Raw genomic sequence first — 17,458 nt, 5'->3', positions numbered from 1 at the left:
TCTCCTCACTCTTTCCTACTACCAAGTTCATATTCTCCCGTAACCCTTTCGTCTACTTCCTGCACTACAATCGCATTTCAATCCCCCTTGACTATTAAATTTTCATCTCCCTTTACATACTCAACTACCTCTTCAGCATCCTCATATACTTTCCCTGTCTCTTTATCCTCTGCTTGCGACGTCAGCATGTATACTTTAACTATTGCTGTCGGTGTTGGTTTGTTGTCGATTCTGATGAGAGCAACGCTATCACTTAATTGTTCACAGTAACCCACTCTCTGCTCCACCTGCTCTGCACTACTGCTCTACCTACTCTACCATTCTCTGCTGCTGTTGATATTACTCTATATTCATCTGACCAGAAATGCTCGACTTTTTTCCCATTTCGTTTCACTGACCTCCCATTATATTTTGATTTCCCTTTCCAAATCTTCTAGACTCGTTACCGAGTGCAAACGTCTGACATTCCACGCAACAACTGGTCGAACGTTACCATTTCACTGGTTATTCAGTCTTTTTCTCATGGACACGACCCCTTGTCGGTCCCCTCCCGGAGATCCGAATGGGGGACTGGTCAGAAATCTTTTGCCAATGGAGAGATAATCCTGACACATGTCCTGTGGATACACATTACGTGTCTGTGGTTTCCATTGCCTTCTGCATCCTCATGTCGTTGATCACTGCTGATTCTTCCGCCTTTAGGGGCAATTTCCCACCCCTAGGACAAGAGAGTGCCCTGAACCTCTGTCCGCTCCTCCGCCCTCTTTGACAAGGCCGTTGGCAGAGTGAGGCTGACTTCTTAAAGACATCGGCCGCCATTCCTTATGCTTTTTACTCTAAATTTAAGCAGCGGCAAGGTTAGAACCTCGGACCGAGGAGGTATTGGCTGCTAATCACAAATGCTACCTCTTAACCACGGCATCGGAACTCAACATATTTTTATTTTATTTTGTAGTTCCGTAGGACCAAATTGAGGAGCAAATCTCCAAGGTCATGGAAAGTGTCAGTACATGAAATTACAACATCAAAGTAATAACAGATAAAATAAAATGTTTAGGGGAACCCAAAAAAGACACTCCATAAGTTTACGTAAACGCATTCAGCAATATAACAAGGAATCAGGTTAATTTTTCAAGGAACTCCTCGACAGAATGGATGGAGTGACCAATGACGAAACTCCTCATTTTCGATATGGAAGCGCGTGGATTCCTGCTAAGATTTTTGAATTCTTGTTGTTATTGAAAATGGATGCAGAAGTACACTGCACGTCTGTGGGCACAAGAGTTAAGGAAATCCGATCCAAATGCAGATTGAATTTCTGCCGAGTATTAACCGTGTGGAAGCTGCTTATTCTTGGGAATAAGCTAACATTGTTAACAAGAAACGACGTTAAATTTTATATTGAGAGGCCAATGTCAGAATATCCAGTCTAATGAACAAAGGTTGACAAGAGGTTCGCGAATTTACATCACTTACTGCCTGAACCACCCGTTTCTGAGTCAAAAATATCGTTCGAGAATGGGAAGAGTTAGCCCAAAATATAATACCATACGTCATAAGCGAATGAAAATAAGCACAGTAAACTACTTTCCGAGTCGAACTATCACATACTTCAGATACCGTTCGGACAGTAAACATGGCAGTATTAAGTCTTTGAACAAGATTCTGAACTTGGGCTTTCCACGACAATTTACTAACTGTCTATCACCTAGAAATCTGAACTGTTCAGTTTCAGTAATCATATGCCCATTCTATGAAACTAAAACGTCGGGTTTGGTTGAATTGTGTATTACAAACTGTAAAAACTGAGCCTTACTGTGATTTAGTGTTAGTTTATTCTCTAAAAGCCATGACCTTAGGACATGAACTGCACTATTTGAAACTGGGCCAATGCTGCACACAAAATCTTTTACTATGAAGCTAGTGTCGTAAGTTAACAGAAATATTTTAGAATCATCTGTAATATTAGAGGACGTATCATTCATATAAATAAAGAACAGGAGACGCCCCAGCACAGATCCCTGGGGCACCCCCCATTTGACCGTGCCCCTCTGAGACTCCACATCATAGGCATTCTCAGCACTGTGGAGCATGACCTTTTGCTGTCTGGTGTTAAAGTAAGAGGTGAACCAATTGTGAGCCACTCAGCGTATTGCATAACGGTCCAACATCTGGAGCAATATTTTGTGATCAACACAATGAAACGCCTTAGTTAAATCAAAAAATATGCGTAGCCTTCGAACCTTTTGTTTAATCCAGTACCTGACACAGAAAGGCATTAAACCACTTCTAAAGCCGAACTCTACATTTGATAGCAAATTTTGTAACATAAAATGATCAATTATCTTACATACACAGCCTTTTGAATAACTTTAGCAAACACTGGTGGCAAAGAAATGAGTCTAAAATTGTATACCTTATCCCTCTCTCCCTTTTTAGAAAGCGGGTTTACTACTGAGTACTTTAACTGCTCAGGAAACTGATCATTCATAAAGGAAAAATTACAAAATGGCTACAAATATAGGTAAGTACAGGGCTAATATGTGCAATACAGTACTTCAATATTCTGTTAGGCACTCCATCACATCCATGAGAGTCCTTAGTCTTCAGTGCCTTAATTATTGACTCAGTCTCCCCCTTGTCAGTATCACAGAGGAGTATTTTAGACATTGGTCTCGGAAAGGCATTTTCCAAGAGAGATATCTCATTCCCATTAAAAACTAACACTGACCACACGGTTTTAATTTTGTCCTGTGAATTATCTATTCTATTTGCGAACCACATACTCTTTGTCTTCCTAATAACATTTTAAACACCTTACAATACTGAAACTTACTGGCAGATTAAAACTGTGTGCTCGACCGAGACTCGAACTCGGGACCAGTTGCCTTTCGCGGGCAAGTGCTCTACCAACTGAGCTACCGAAGCACGACTCACGCTCGGTACTCACAGCTTTACTTCTGCCAGTACCTCGTCTCCTACCTTCCAAACTTTACAGAAGCTCTCCTGCGAACCTTGCAGAACTAGCACTCCTGAAAGAAAGGATATTGCGGAGACATGGCATAGCCACAGCCTGGGGGATGTTTCCAGAATGAGATTTTCACTCTGCAGCGGAGTGTGCGCTGATATGAAACTTCCTGGCAGATTAAAACTGTGTGCCCGACCGAGACTCGAGCTCGGGACCTTTGCCTTTCGCGGGCAAGTGCGCTACCAACTGAGCTACCGAAGCACGACTCACGCCCGGTACTCACAGCTCTACTTCTGCCAGTACCTCTTCTCCTACCTTCCAAACTTTACAGAAGCTCTCCTGCGAACCTTGCAGAACTAGCACGCCTGAAAGAAAGGATATTGCGGAGACATGGCTTAGCCACAGCCTGGGGGATGTTTCCAGAATGAGATTTTCACTCTGCAGCGGAGTGTGCGCTGAGTTCGAGTCTCGGTCGGGCACACAGTTTTAATCTGCCAGGAAGTTTCATATCAGCGCACACTCCGCTGCAGAGTGAAAATCTCATTCTGGAAACCTTACAATACTGTTGGTAATGGGCTGCTGTACCAAACATTAGCTCACTTTATTACAAGAATGAAGAAAGATATACTTAATTTTTTTACAATCCGTTGCCAGAGGAGTGTGTCGAATACTTAGAACTGTCTTTGAGCAGTAAAGCATCACTTGATGCACATGGTTACAAACTCTCCTCTTGAAGTACACCGGCCGGTGTGGCCGAGCGGTTCTAGGCGCTTCAGTTTGGAACCGCTCGACTGCTACGGTCGCAGGTTCGAATCCTGCCTCGGGCATGGATGTGTGTGATGTCCTTAGGTTATTTAGGTTTAAGTAGTTCTAAGTTCTAGGGGACTGATGACCTCAGATGTTAAGTCCCATAGTGCTCAGAGCCATTTGAACCATTTTCTTGAAGTATAAGTTCGACGTTTACAAAAGTGCAGTTCCATCTGATACTTTAATAGCACGCGTGTTCTAACTAGATAGTGCTGACTGCCTCATCGGAGGTCGTGAACAGGCGCAGAGCGAACCCAATCTCGGCTCTATATCGACTTTTGTTCAATGGCATGTGGGCTGAGAGAGAGGGCGTAGCTGCGCGAAGGGGGGCAGGAGGACAGGGGGGGGGGGGGGGGGAGGGCTCTCATTCGTCTTTTCGGAATGCAGCGAGACATCGCTAATGTCTGTAGTATCGATGCTCGTTACCGACTTTGGTGTGGCACAACGAATTTTGGACGATATCGCAGGTCTGACCAGACTGATACTTGCAACGTATCAAGGACACTGCACAGTTCCCGTTCATGGTCAAATACAACAGCGTAACCTGCAGAAATTTGTAAAAAAAAATTTTTTTATTTATAGACACAATCACATGTTTATGACACAGTCATAACCGGTTTCGGCCATACAATGACCATCTTCTGATGCTAAAACAATACAAAAGAAAATTTATATTAAAACCTAAAAATATGTGCAATATTTAACCACGCTTATACCTAAAAGCGGCATACACTAAACACAGGTTCATGCGTTGTCAAACTAGGTTGTTGTTGTTGTTGTGGTCTTCAGTCCTGAGACTGGTTTGATGCAGCTCTCCATGCTACTCTATCCTGTGCAAGCTTCTTCATCTCCCAGTACCTACTGCAACCTACATCCTTCTGAATCTGTTTAGTGTATTCATCTCTTGGTCTCCCTCTTCGAGTTTTACCCTCCACGCTGCCCTCCAATACTAAATTGGTGATCCCTTGATGCCTCAGAACATGTCCTACCAACCGATCCCTTCTTCTAGTCAAGTTGTGCCACAAACTTCTCTTCTCCCCAATCCTATTCAATACATCCTCATTAGTTACGTGATCTACCCACCTTATCTTCAGCATTCTTCTGTGGCACCACATTTCGAAAGCTTCTATTCTCTTCTTGTCCAAACTAGTTATCGTCCATGTTTCACTTCCATACATGGCTACACTCCATACAAATACATTCAGAAACGACTTCCTGACACTTAAATCTATACTCGATGTTAACAAATTTCTCTTCTTCAGAAACGATTTTCTTGCCATTGCCAGTCTACATTTTATATCCTCTCTACTTCGACCACCATCAGTTATTTTACTTCCTAAATAGCAAAACTCCTTTACTACTTATAAAATGTAAAACACCGGTCTTATATAGATATAAAAATTTGTTAGCTTTTGCTCACCCTCTTTGCGGTAGATGCGCGCGTCCTCTATAAGATAGTCTTAAATTTTTCAAAAGCCTAAAATATACAAATTTACTATTAATATTTAGGTCACATGTACATAAAATTTAAGATTACAGAACAGATCGTTAAATCAGTGAAATAACGTTTCAGAACAAGGAGAAAACATTGCTATAGATGAAAATAGTAGTGGCACTTGTAGAGTGTCTTTCTGACGCCCGATAGCGCTGTATTACCGGCTGTTGCCTGTTTATGCCGTTGTCCGTTGGTACGGCAGGGACGACACGGACAGCACGCCGAGTGCAGTGCTCTGCTGCAGGTGGATGGCGCGCTCCTCCGCCTTAGAGGTTGTTGACCTCTGCTGCGGCCCGCACGAGACAGTGCAATACTCGACCGCCGGAAGGCTCCATCCTCAGCTGAAGCACGGACGTAGTAAAAGCGATTCGCTCAGATGAACACATCGTCGTAAATGTTGAAGTATGCGTCTGTTGCAAATTCCTTCTGTTCATTGAGGAGTTGTCAGGTTCTCTGCGTCTCGTAACATAAATCTCCAGTTGTTCTAAACTGTCTAATCGTTTACTTTTTGTAACTTCATGTAGAATATGAAGCTGTTCGTCGATGTTAACAATATTATGACCCTCCGCTTGCAGATGTAAGCCTAGCGCTGTCTTATTACTGGTATTTGTGTGTATATTTTAGGCTTTTGAAAAATTTAAGACTATCTTATAGAGGACGCGAGCATCTAGCGCAAAGAGGGTGAACAAAAGCTAACAAATTTTTATATCTATATAAGACCGATGTTTTACATTATATAGCTAGTTTGACAACGCATGAACCTGTGTTCAGTGTATGCCGCCTTTAGGTATAAGCTTGGTTAAATATTGCACTTATTTTTAGCTTTTAATATAAATTTTCTTTTGTATTGTTTTAGCATCTGAAGATGGTCACTGTATGGCCGAAACCGGTTATGACTGTGTCGTAAACATGTGACTGTGTCTATAAATAAACAAAAAAACTTTACAAAAGAATCAATCACGCACTCCATAGACAAAATGTCGTTTTTTCCAAAACCTGCAGACTTGTCTAGCATCTGCATTTACGTTTAATGCCTTTCTCGTGATGTTTCCATATAATTGTCAAATCCCTGTACATGTTTGCAGTCCCAGTAAGCATTGGAATCCCTACGACACAGTACTGTAGCGTACCACAAGAGGAGCAAAGTAAAATGGTACAGCCCAGTGATAAAACGGGCCATCGTGGGGTAATTAGTTTTCTGGACTTCGAGGGGAACGACGTAGCAAACAGCCCATACTGAGCTGGTGGAAGCGTAAGGCAAGAAAGCGTCATCGTTTGGCACACTGATTAGGTGGTCCAGAAGCTTCCAGTGTGGTAAAACAAATCTGAATGACGAAGGAAAAAAACTAGCAGACCATATCCCTTTGAAGAGCCGGCAAATACAAGTGTAGACCCTGTTGTTTGAAGATCGGCAATACAGTCATGGCAATACTGGAAAAATGTAAATCAGTCATGGGTCAATCTTCAGCATCTTGTACGACATTCTGAACATGATAGAGGTCGCCGTCGACTGGTTTCTGAGGCTGCTCACGTCCCAGCTCATTCTTTACTGGTCTCAGCCACACATGCTGTTTGTTTAATAATTTATTGCGTCACTATCGCTTAAGTATACACAGGGTGAACATAAATAAAACCAACAAACTGCAGGCATAGATTCTTGATTGGAAACGGAGGAAAAACGATCCTATGAACATGTGTCTGGAAATGCTTCGTTGCCAAGGTAAATGCCGCTGACGAATGGAAGTTCCTCTAACCACGGGCCGTGCCTTCCTTGTATGTTGCAGGCTGTGTGTGTGACGCAGTGTACTGTAAGCAGCCGAATAGCTCTTTGGTGAAGAGTACTGATGAGAGAAATTACACAATTGTGATAGTCTGGGGCAGAAACCACCGACAATATCCTTCCCATAAACGGAAATCCGCTGCTGATAACCCTTGCACCGGTTGTAGGTGTTAAGCTGGCTCTGAGCACTATGCGACTTAACTTCTGAGGTCATCAGTCGCCTAGAACTTAGAACTAAGTAAACCTAACTAACCTAAAGAAATCACACACATCCATGCCCCAAGCAGGATTCGAACCTGCAACCGGAGCGGTCACTCGGCTCCAGGCTGTAGCGCCTAGAACCGCACGGCCACTCCGGCCGGCTGTAGATGTTAGAGATAGTAACCCTTGTCATGCAGCGTACACATCTTCGTACTTTACCTTACACCATGTTAGCGGGCCACTGGCCTGAAGCTTGACGAAGGTTCATCTCAATATCCTGTAGAACCCGATCCTCCAAATCTCGCGCCTCCCTGTACGTTCGCCTGTCTAAAAGAACCCATGATATAACAAACGCCCAAAAAGAGCTCGAAACGTGTGATGTCTACATCTACATCTACATGGATACGCTGCAAATCACATTTAAGTGCCTGGCAGAGAGTTCGTCGAACCACCTTCACAATTCTCTATTATTCCAATCTCGTATAGCGCGCGGAAAGGATGAATACCTATATCTTTCCGTACGAGCTCTCATTTCCCTTACTTTATCGTGGTGATCGTTCCTCCCTATGTAGGTCGGTGTCAAAAAATATTTTCGCATTCGGAGAAGAAAGTTGGTGATCGGAATTTCGTGAGAAGATTCCGTCGCAACGAAAAACGCCTTTCTTTTAATGATGTCCAGCCCAAATCCTGTTTCATTTCTGTGACTCTCTCCCGCATATTTCGCGATAATACTAAACGTGCTGCCTTTCTTTGAACTTTTTCGATGTACTCCGTCGGTCCTACCTGGTAAGGATCCCACACCGGGCTGCAGTATCCTAAAAGAGGACGGACAAGCGTAGTGTAGGCAGTGTCCTTAGTAGGTCTGTTACATTTTCTAAGTGTCCAGCCAATAAAACGCAGTCTTTGGTTAGCCTTCCCCACAACATTTTCTATGTGTTCCTTCCAATTTAAGTTGTTCGTAATTGTAATACCTAGGTATTTAGTTGAATTTACGGCTTTCAGATTAGACTGATTTATCGTGTAACAGAAGTTGAAAGTGTTCCTTTAAGCACTCATGTCGATGACCTCACACTTCTCGTTATTTACGGTCAACTGCCACTTTTCGCACCATTCTGATATCTTTTCTAAATCGTTTTGCAGTTTGTTTTGATCTTCTGATGACTTTATTAGTCGATAAACGACCGCGTCATCTGTAGACAACCGAAGACGGCTGCTCAGATTGTCTCCCAAATCATTTATATAGATAAGGAACAGCAAAGGGCCTATAACACTACCTTGGGGAACGCCAGAAATCACTTCTGTTTTACTCGATGACTTTCCGTCAATTACTACGAACTGTGACCTCTCTGACAGGAAGTCACAAATCCAATCACATAACTGAGACGATATTCCACAAGTACGCAATTTTACTACGAGCCGCTTGTGTGGTACAGTGTCAAAAGGCTTCCGGATATCCAGAAATACGGAATCGATCTGAAATCCCTTGTCAATAGCACTCAACACTTCATTTGAATAAAGAGCTAGTTATGTTTTGTTTCACAGGAACGATGTTTTCTAAACCCATGTTGACTGTGTGCGAATAGACCCTTTTCTTCGAGGTGATTGATAATGTTCGAACACAATATGTGTTCTAAAATCCTGCTGCATATCGACGTTAATCATATGGGCCTGTAATTAATTGGATTACTCCTACTACATTTCTTGATAATTGGTGTGACCTGTGCAACTTGGTACGGATCTTTCGTCGAGCGAACGATTGTATATGATTGTTAAGTATGGAGCTAATGCATCAGCATACTCCGAAAGGAACCTAATTGGTATACAGTCTGGACCAGAAGACTTGCTTTTATTAAGTGATTTAAGTTGCTTCACTACTCCGAGGATATTTACTTCTACGTTACTCATGTTGGCAGCTGTTCTCGATTCGAATTCTGGAATGTGGTAGGTGTCTGTGAGGGAACTTCTTTTGGTATAGCCCTGCTGCCTCTCGACCGCTTCCATCCGCTTGTCAGTACACAAACACCATCTCAACTTGTTCCCGACACGAATACCAGACTATTCTGCTGCCTACAGTATACTGCGTCAACCACACAGCCTGCAGCACACAAGGAACACACGGGTTGTGGTCAGAGGAACTTTCATTCGTCAGCTCCATCTACCGTGGCAGCGAAGCATTTCCAGTCACATGTTGCTAGGACCTTTTCCCCTCCAGTTCCAGTCAGGAATCCGTCCCTGCTGTTTGTCGGTCTTACTAATGTTCACCCTGTATAAGGTATTCACATTACCAGTTTCGGCAAGTATATGCCATCGTCAGAGGTGCTTAATACACTAAAAAGCTTCGCACACAAAACACTGCACCAGCATTGTATTCTGTCGTCAGTTTTGTCGCAGATCGCTGATTGGCCTACATTACAGAGCGGGAAAGTCTGCGACCTTCACGTTCTGTGATGAGGCGAGGACGGCCAACACATCGTCGCCCACTCGTCGTTTCACTGGCCTTCAGCCACTTTCCTCAGACGCTCACTACAGTAGCAGGCGAGATGCTCATTTCTAGGGTACAGTCCAGAGCAACCCGCCTATAGCCAAAGACGCTTATGTCAGTGGACTTCCAGTTTAAAAGTTTATCGTCGCTAGAATGTATCTCCATTCGTCCGTGCTCCAGTTGTATTCACTATCTGAACAAAAGTCTTCGGACACCAAGAAATGTCAGCAGAGGCAGGCCTGCCTGTATAAAAGGAAGCGGAGAGTACTGTGTTGTCAGTAGAGAAATAGTTACAGCACAGTAGTTTTGAGAGGAGACAGAGAAACAAAACCATCAGGGACATTTCAACCGTTCTGTAGCCGCCCAAGTCGGCTGTTGGTGTGACTGTTAAGTGGAAACGCGAAGGAACAACTACAGCTAAATCAAGAGCAGGTGGCTCTCATGTAGTGACGGATAGCCACCGTCGAGTGTTGTCGAGGGCGGTTCTAAAGGACCACATGAAATCAGTAGAAGCAATCGCTCGTGAATTCTAGTGTTGCCACTTGTCCAGACAGCACAGTGGCTGTGTGTTGGTAGTTAAAAAGAGTGCGGTATAATGGTCGATCAGATCCTTGTAACCCACTCATTACTGCAGACAACGCTAAGTGACGCTTGAGGTACCGTAAACAGCGACGCGACTGGACAATGAATGACTGGAACGAGTGATGAACCACGCTAAACCGTGTGGCAACCCGATGTAAGGACTAGGGTTTGGCGGATCCCGAGAAGCGAACATTACTTGCCGTAATATGTAGTTGCCAACAGTGAAGTATGCAGGGGGTGGCGTATCGGTGTGGGAGTGTTTTTCGTGCTTAGCATGTGATCCCCTTATAGCACTAACAAAAAACTTATTGTGGAAGGATATGAACACAATTTAGAGCATTGTGTACCAGATTGAGGAATTTTTTTTTTTTATTTTTTTTTTTTTTTTTTTTTTTTTAGTAAGGAGAACGCAGAAGCTATCTTGGATGGAGAGTCATCGGCAGATGAAGAAGTAACACCTAGTGTGCCCTGGGGAAGTGAGTTACAGACAATATTAACAGTAAATTTAGATCTTTCGCAGATGCTGCAGCTATCTATAATGAAGCGCTGTCTGAAAAGAGCCGCACAAATAGTCAGACAAGACTTCAGAGTGGTGCAAAGATTGACCAGTTGCTTTACATGTTCAAAAATACAAAACTGTACACTTCACAAAACTTAAAAACATAGTATTGTTTGACTAGAGTAACAATGAGTCATAGTTGGAATCTGTCACCTCATACAAATAGCAGGCTGCAACACTTCGTACCGAGCCGACCGTTGTGGCGGAGCGGTTCTACGCGCTTCAGTCCGGAACCGCGCTGCTGCTACGGTCGCAGGTTCGAATCCTGCCTCGGGCATGGATGTGTGTGATGTCCTTAGGTTAGTTAGGTTTAAGTAGTTCTAAGTCTAGGGGACTGATGGCCTCAGATGTTAAGTGCCATAGTGCTCAGAGCTATTTGAACCATTTGAACATCGTACTGATATGAAAAGGAATGATCACTTTGGCGCAGTCGTAGTGAAAGCAGGTGAAAGACTGCGGTTTATTGGCAAACCCGGCTTTAAGTGATGACTCTAAGAACATACTCGAAGCCCCTACGTATGGTGAGGACACGATTGGGTTAATTACTGCGCTCTCAGAGGCATTCGGACAGTCATTCTTGCCTCGCTCCACACGTGAATGAAACGGAAACAATCTTAAAAAGTGGCGCAATGGGAAATACCCTCAGCCATGCACTTTATAGTGGCTTGCAGGGTATGGATGTAGATATAGAACATCATGGAATGTTGCGAGAAAATTGAACGGCGTGTACCTCGACGGTGGCGACCGAGGTGTGGCAGTCCCCTCATTTCCATTTCTGTGTGGAGAAATCATGTAGTGTCGTTCGTCTACAGCTTGCACGAAACATCACCCATCACCTGCGGCTGTGTGCAAAATGTTTTTGCTATGTTCCAGGGGCCGTGTTCCGTACGCTGGCGCTGGTGGCGCTCCTTGCGGTGACTTATGGAAGCAGACACCAGGCTGCGTCGTCTTCTTCCGCTCTGGCCAAGTTTGTCCTCATGTTCTCCAGACCGGGAGCCTTCAACCAGGTAACGCCAGCTTTCAATAGTGCCAGCCGCTTTTCTACCTTCTAGTGAGCACTGTAACTTATGTGGAGCAGACAAGAACAAAAGGCTGCACTAAGAGCTGCACTCTTTTCTAACACATTCTTCGTTTGTGTCAATAACGATCACTTTCTTCAAGGACACTGACTTTCAAAACATTACAAGAATCTGATCAGCTCTGATTACTTTATTCTGCACCGCATCTCTCTTCTTCTTCCTAAGACCCTAAGAATTTAAACATTTAGATCGACAGTGGATGCTGCGTCAGTAATAAACTATTTAGTACTCCATACTTCCTCTTCTTCCACATTCGAACGTGACCAACAGTTCATCACCGTTCTGCTTGAGATTCGTATTCACATTCCACTTTACTCAGGGTTAACATTTAACAACTTGGCTGAAACTCCGTAAAATTGCTGTGATGTATTCCAGTTGATACCTATGCCGTATAGTAGAAGCCGACCTCGGGGAAGATCAGTTTGGATTCCGCAGAAATGTTGGAACACGTGAGGCAATACTGACCCTACAACTTACCTTAGAAGAAAGATTAAGGAAGGCAAACCTACGTTTCTAGCATTTGTAGACTCAGAGAAAGTTTTTGACAATGTTGACTGGAATACTCTCTTTCAAATTCTGAAGGTGGCAGGGATAAAATTCGGGCAGCGAAGGGTTATTTACAGTTTGTACAGAAACCAGATGGCAGTCGAGGGACACGATAGGGAAGCAGTGGTTGGGAAGGGAGTGAGACAGGGTTGTAGCCTATCCCCGATATTATTCAATCTGTATATTGAGCAAGCAGTAAAGGAAACAAAAGAAAAGTTCGGAGAACGTATTAAAATCCATGGAGAAGGAATAAAAACTTTGGGGTTCGCCGATGACATTCTAATTCTATCAGAGACAGCAAAGGACTTGGAAGAACAGTTGAACGGTATGGACAGTGTCTTGAAAGGAGGATATAAGATGAACATCAACAAAAGCAAAACGAGGATAATGGAATGTAGTCGAATTAAATCGGGTGATGCTGCTGGAATTAGATTAGGAAATGAGACACTTAAAGAAGTAAAGGAGTTTTGCTATTTGGGGAGCAAAATAACTGATGATGGTCGAAGTAGAGAGGATATAAAATGTAGGCTGGCAATGGCAAGGAAAGCGTTTCTGAAGAAGAGAAATTTGTTAACATCCAGTATAGATTTTAGTGTCAGGAAGTCGTTTCTGAAAGTATTTGTATGGAGTGTAGCCATGTATGGAAGTGAAACGTGGATGATAAATAGTTTAGACAAGAAGAGAATAGAAGCTTTTGAAATGTGGCGCTACAGAAGAATGCTGAAGATTAGATGGGTAGATCGCATAACTAATGAGGAGGTATTGAATAAAATTGGAGAGAAGAGAAATTTGTGGCACCACTTGACTAGAAGAAGAAATCGGTTGGTAGGGCACATTCTGAGGGATCAAGGGATCACCAATTTAGTATTGGAGGGCAGAGTGGAGGGTAAAAATCGTAGAGGGAGACCAAGAGATGAATACACTAAACAGATTCAGAAGGATGTAGGTTGCAGTAGGTACTGGAAGACGAAGAACCTTACACGGGATAGATTAGCATGGAGAGCTGCATCAAACCAGTCTCTGGAGTGAAGACCACAACAACAACAATAGACTTTTCAACACTGTCTTCTGAAGATTTTGAAACGTGATCAGCTGACATAAAATCATTCGTCAGATTTCAGAAGGTGCCCTGCTCCGGTTTCCGTAATTGTTCCCCTTTTTCATCGTTACAGTACAGAATTTGAGACATTTGTTATTATCATATTTTCACCGTATCCTCATTTCTTTCGCATATTTCTTCACTTTTCTTATCTTCCACTTATTCTTGTACAGTAATCGGTAAGCAAGAATAACTGCTCATGGCGTCAGTTTAGTTCCAGCTCAGTACTGAGCAAAAAAAATTCACTATGCTGTCCCTCAGTCTCTTTATCACTTATGATGAAACGTGATTACTCTTAAAAATGGTCTTTATTTTCATTTTCACGATAAGAAGAAGATGCTTCTGTCACAATCCAGCCGAATTCACACACACACACACACACACACACACACACACACACACACACGCACGCATCTACACACCATTGCGGTTAGCAGAGCAACTTAGTCCAGTGTTCCGTCAGTCCCTGACACAGATTCTCCGATATCGCCAGCGGATTACATCTCACTTGCCTGTCAATATTTTCCCTCGCTTTACGTCCTAGTTTTGCTCACATCTATACCCGCAACCTGTTCTGTTCCAGTTCCAAATGAAATCCTGCTCTGTAACTCACTTCCCGCTACATCGAGCAGCGTACACACATTGCGCAACGTTTTAGTACTATTTCACAGACTGCGAGATGGTATTGAAGCATATTTTAAGAACACACGGTTGCGAAGGGTGTGAAAACTCTCTTTTTAGTATTTTGATGCTCGCAGACTCACTCATCAATTTCTACAGGGTATTCCTCGTTGTCCTAGAATCAAGAAGCATGGTTTCACACCACAACCAAAGGAAAAAAATCCCGAATTTGTCAATGAGATTATTGTAGAGTAATTCTGATGCTGGAGAATTGCTGGTTCGAAACGCGTGGGTTCTAATACTTTTGCATTGTGAAAGGTGGTTGAGCCTAGATTTTAACATCGAGTTTAACAACCACGACTTCGCATCCATTTTGGATGAATTCACAAGTAAGTGGCATCCTGAAAATAAGGGAACACCAAGTGAACGAACTGCGAATAATACTTCACCAAGTTTGGTGCAGCGTCGCGAATGTGTTCGTACACCCACTCTGCCGTCAGCATGGACACTGCTCGTTCAGTTGTTGGCCTGTTGATGCTCACTTGTTCAATTGCAGACACCGTGGGAACTGAGTAGTGCGGCCAAAATTTTGAGTCAATAATGAAAAGGTAATACTTCGTTACTGAGGTCATTCGGTAATCGTATCGATACGGGTAAAAGTATCAGTTGAAACGTACCAATTAAAAAATTAGTACCCAGATGAAGGTACTCGATAGCAAGAAGTGTGGATAGTTTTTCTGCGTCCATAGTCGCGTGTTGCACCTGAGTTGGTAACAAGTCGTGATCGCATGGTTTTCGTCGAGGAAACAATGGCTAGCGCAGGACACACCAGACCAACATTCAGGCCGCCCTATTGGCTTTCCTATAATGCAGGGCAGGCGTGCTATTCGAGAGATACAATGGCGGGGCACATACTCCTCGTGTTAACCAATGCTCTCCGCAAGACGTTCGCCAGGATCGTCTGCCACAGAACGTGTGCGGCACATGTAGGAACAGACATACAGTGCGTTACCGGCAACATCCCTTCAACGTCTGTGACAACAGGTAAGTAGTGTAGAACTATCTCCTAATGTAACATCCGAAATCTCTAATCTGATCGCCTTAATGCACGATTGCGACATTCCGTTGTTGCTAGGGGATGCCGAAATAAACAAGAAATTGGCCCGGTGCGGGTAGGACTCACGCACTGATTGTCCCGTACAAACTGAACTGTGTATGCAGATATTTCATCTATTCCGAGAATCGAGGATCTGAAAGATTTTTGCCTATTTTCGACGTCGATACTGGCAAGATGGCTATCCCAGAGGTTCCAAAACTTTCGAGAATGTTTTAACTTCAAGTTTCAAGTCTGATAACAAATGACAAAAATTTTTTTCGTGTGATAAATTACAAATTGACAAATTCGGGATTTTTTTCCTTTGGTTGTGGTGTGAAACCATGCTTCTTGATTCTAGGACAACGAGGAATACCCTGTAGAAATTGATGAGTGAGTCTGCGAGCATCAAAATACGTGAGATAAATGGCCGTATCTTTTGACTCCATTGACTTAAAAGCTTCAATTTTCTACATCGCCAAGGGGCAGGAGACCGTTGTATGTGACATAAACTTCAACTCTTTACGTCTCTCCGTTCGTAAGAGAAAGGGTTTCAGACAGTCGGACAGACAGATGAACAGACGCAACAAGTGGTCCTGTAATGGTTCTCTTTTTACCGACTGTGGAACGGAAACGAAGTTGTTGGGCAGGGCAATCAGTTGACTGTTGTATGACACTGCCTTTATGACCATATATGCACACATCAAAAAAGTTTTGCATTATCTCGGTTCCGAGAGTTCCGGAACCTGTACAGAAAATAGGAATAGAGATCAACATAAACATCATTCCCGCCCTCTTATTGCTCATGAAAACCACAAATTGCATGTTGTACCACCTTACAGCGAGACTTTCAGAGGTGGTAGTCCAGATTGCTGTACACACCGGTATCTCTAACACCCAGTAGCAGTCCTCTTGCATTGATGCATGCCTGTATTCGTCTTGGCATACTACCCACAAGTTCAGCAAGGCCCTGTTGATCCAGATTGTCGCACTCCTCAACGGCGATTCGGCGTAGGGCCCTCAGAGTGGTTGGTGGGTCACGTCGTCCATAAACAGCCCTTTTCAATCTGGCCCAGGCATGTTCGATAGGGTTTATGTTTGGAGAACATGCTGGCCACTCTAGTCGAACGATGTCGTTATCCTGAAGAAAGTCATTCACCAGATGTGCACGAAGGGGGCACGAATTGTCGTCCATGAAGACGAAAGCCTCGCCAATATGCTGCCGATATGGTTGCACTATCGGTCGGAGGATGACATTCATGTATCGTACAACCGTTACGGCGCCTTCCATGACCACCAGCGGCGTACTCGGTCCCATATAATGCCACCCCAAAACATCAGAGAACCTCCACCTTGCTGCACTCGCTGGACAGTGTGTCTAAGGCGTTCAGCCTGACCGGTTTGCCTCCAAACACGACTCCGACGATTGTCTGGTTGAAGGCATATGCGACACAAATCGATGAAGAGAACGTGATGCCAATCCTGAGCGGTCTGTTCGGCATGTTGTTGGGCCCATCTGTACCACGCTGCATGGTGTCGTGGTTGCAAGGATGGACCTCGCCATGGACGTCGGCATTGAAGCTGCGCATCATGCAGCCTACTGCGCACCGTTTGAGTCGTAATACGACGTCTTGTGGCTGCACGAAAAGCATTATTCAACATGGTGGCGTTGGTGTCAGAATTCCTCCGAGCCTTATCCGTAGGTAGCGGTCATCCACTGCAGTAGTAGTCCTTGGGGGCCTGAGCGAGGCATGTCATCGACAGTTCCTATCTCTCTGCATCTCCTCAATGTCCGAACAGCATCGCTTTGGTTCACTCCGAGACGCTTGGACACTTCCCTTGTTGAGTGCCCTTCCTGGCACAGAGTAACAACGCGCTCGCGATCGAACCGCAGTATTGACCGTCTAGTCATGGTTGAACTACAAACCACACGAGCCGTGTACCTCCTTCCTGGTGGAATGACTGAAAGTGATCGGCTATCGGACCCCCTACGTCTAATAGACGCTGCTCATGCTGGGAGGGTTTAGTGACATCTCTGACCAGTCAAAGGGACTGTGTCTGTGAGACAGTATCCACAGTCAACGTCTGTCTTCAGGAGTTCTGGAAACCGGGGTAACGCAAAACTTTTTTTGATGTTTGCAGTATA

At 44.0% G+C, this 17,458-nt stretch overlaps 1 protein-coding gene across 1 annotated transcript in view; it reads left to right on the top strand.

The window, feature by feature from the left end:
- LOC124615814 overlaps positions 1-17,458 on the top strand; it is a 245,802-nt gene that overhangs the window by 45,014 nt on the left and 183,330 nt on the right. The window contains exon 2 of the mRNA XM_047143955.1: positions 11,748-11,881. Within this exon, the coding sequence (XP_046999911.1) occupies positions 11,748-11,881 (134 nt within the window). The remainder of the gene's footprint in view (positions 1-11,747; positions 11,882-17,458) is intronic.

This window comes from Schistocerca americana, chromosome 5 (genome assembly GCF_021461395.2).
Source record: "Schistocerca americana isolate TAMUIC-IGC-003095 chromosome 5, iqSchAmer2.1, whole genome shotgun sequence".
Taxonomy (NCBI): Eukaryota; Metazoa; Arthropoda; class Insecta; order Orthoptera; family Acrididae; genus Schistocerca; species Schistocerca americana.
The sequence above is the reverse complement of the archived record's forward strand: the minus strand, read 5'-3'. Positions and strand labels throughout refer to the sequence as shown.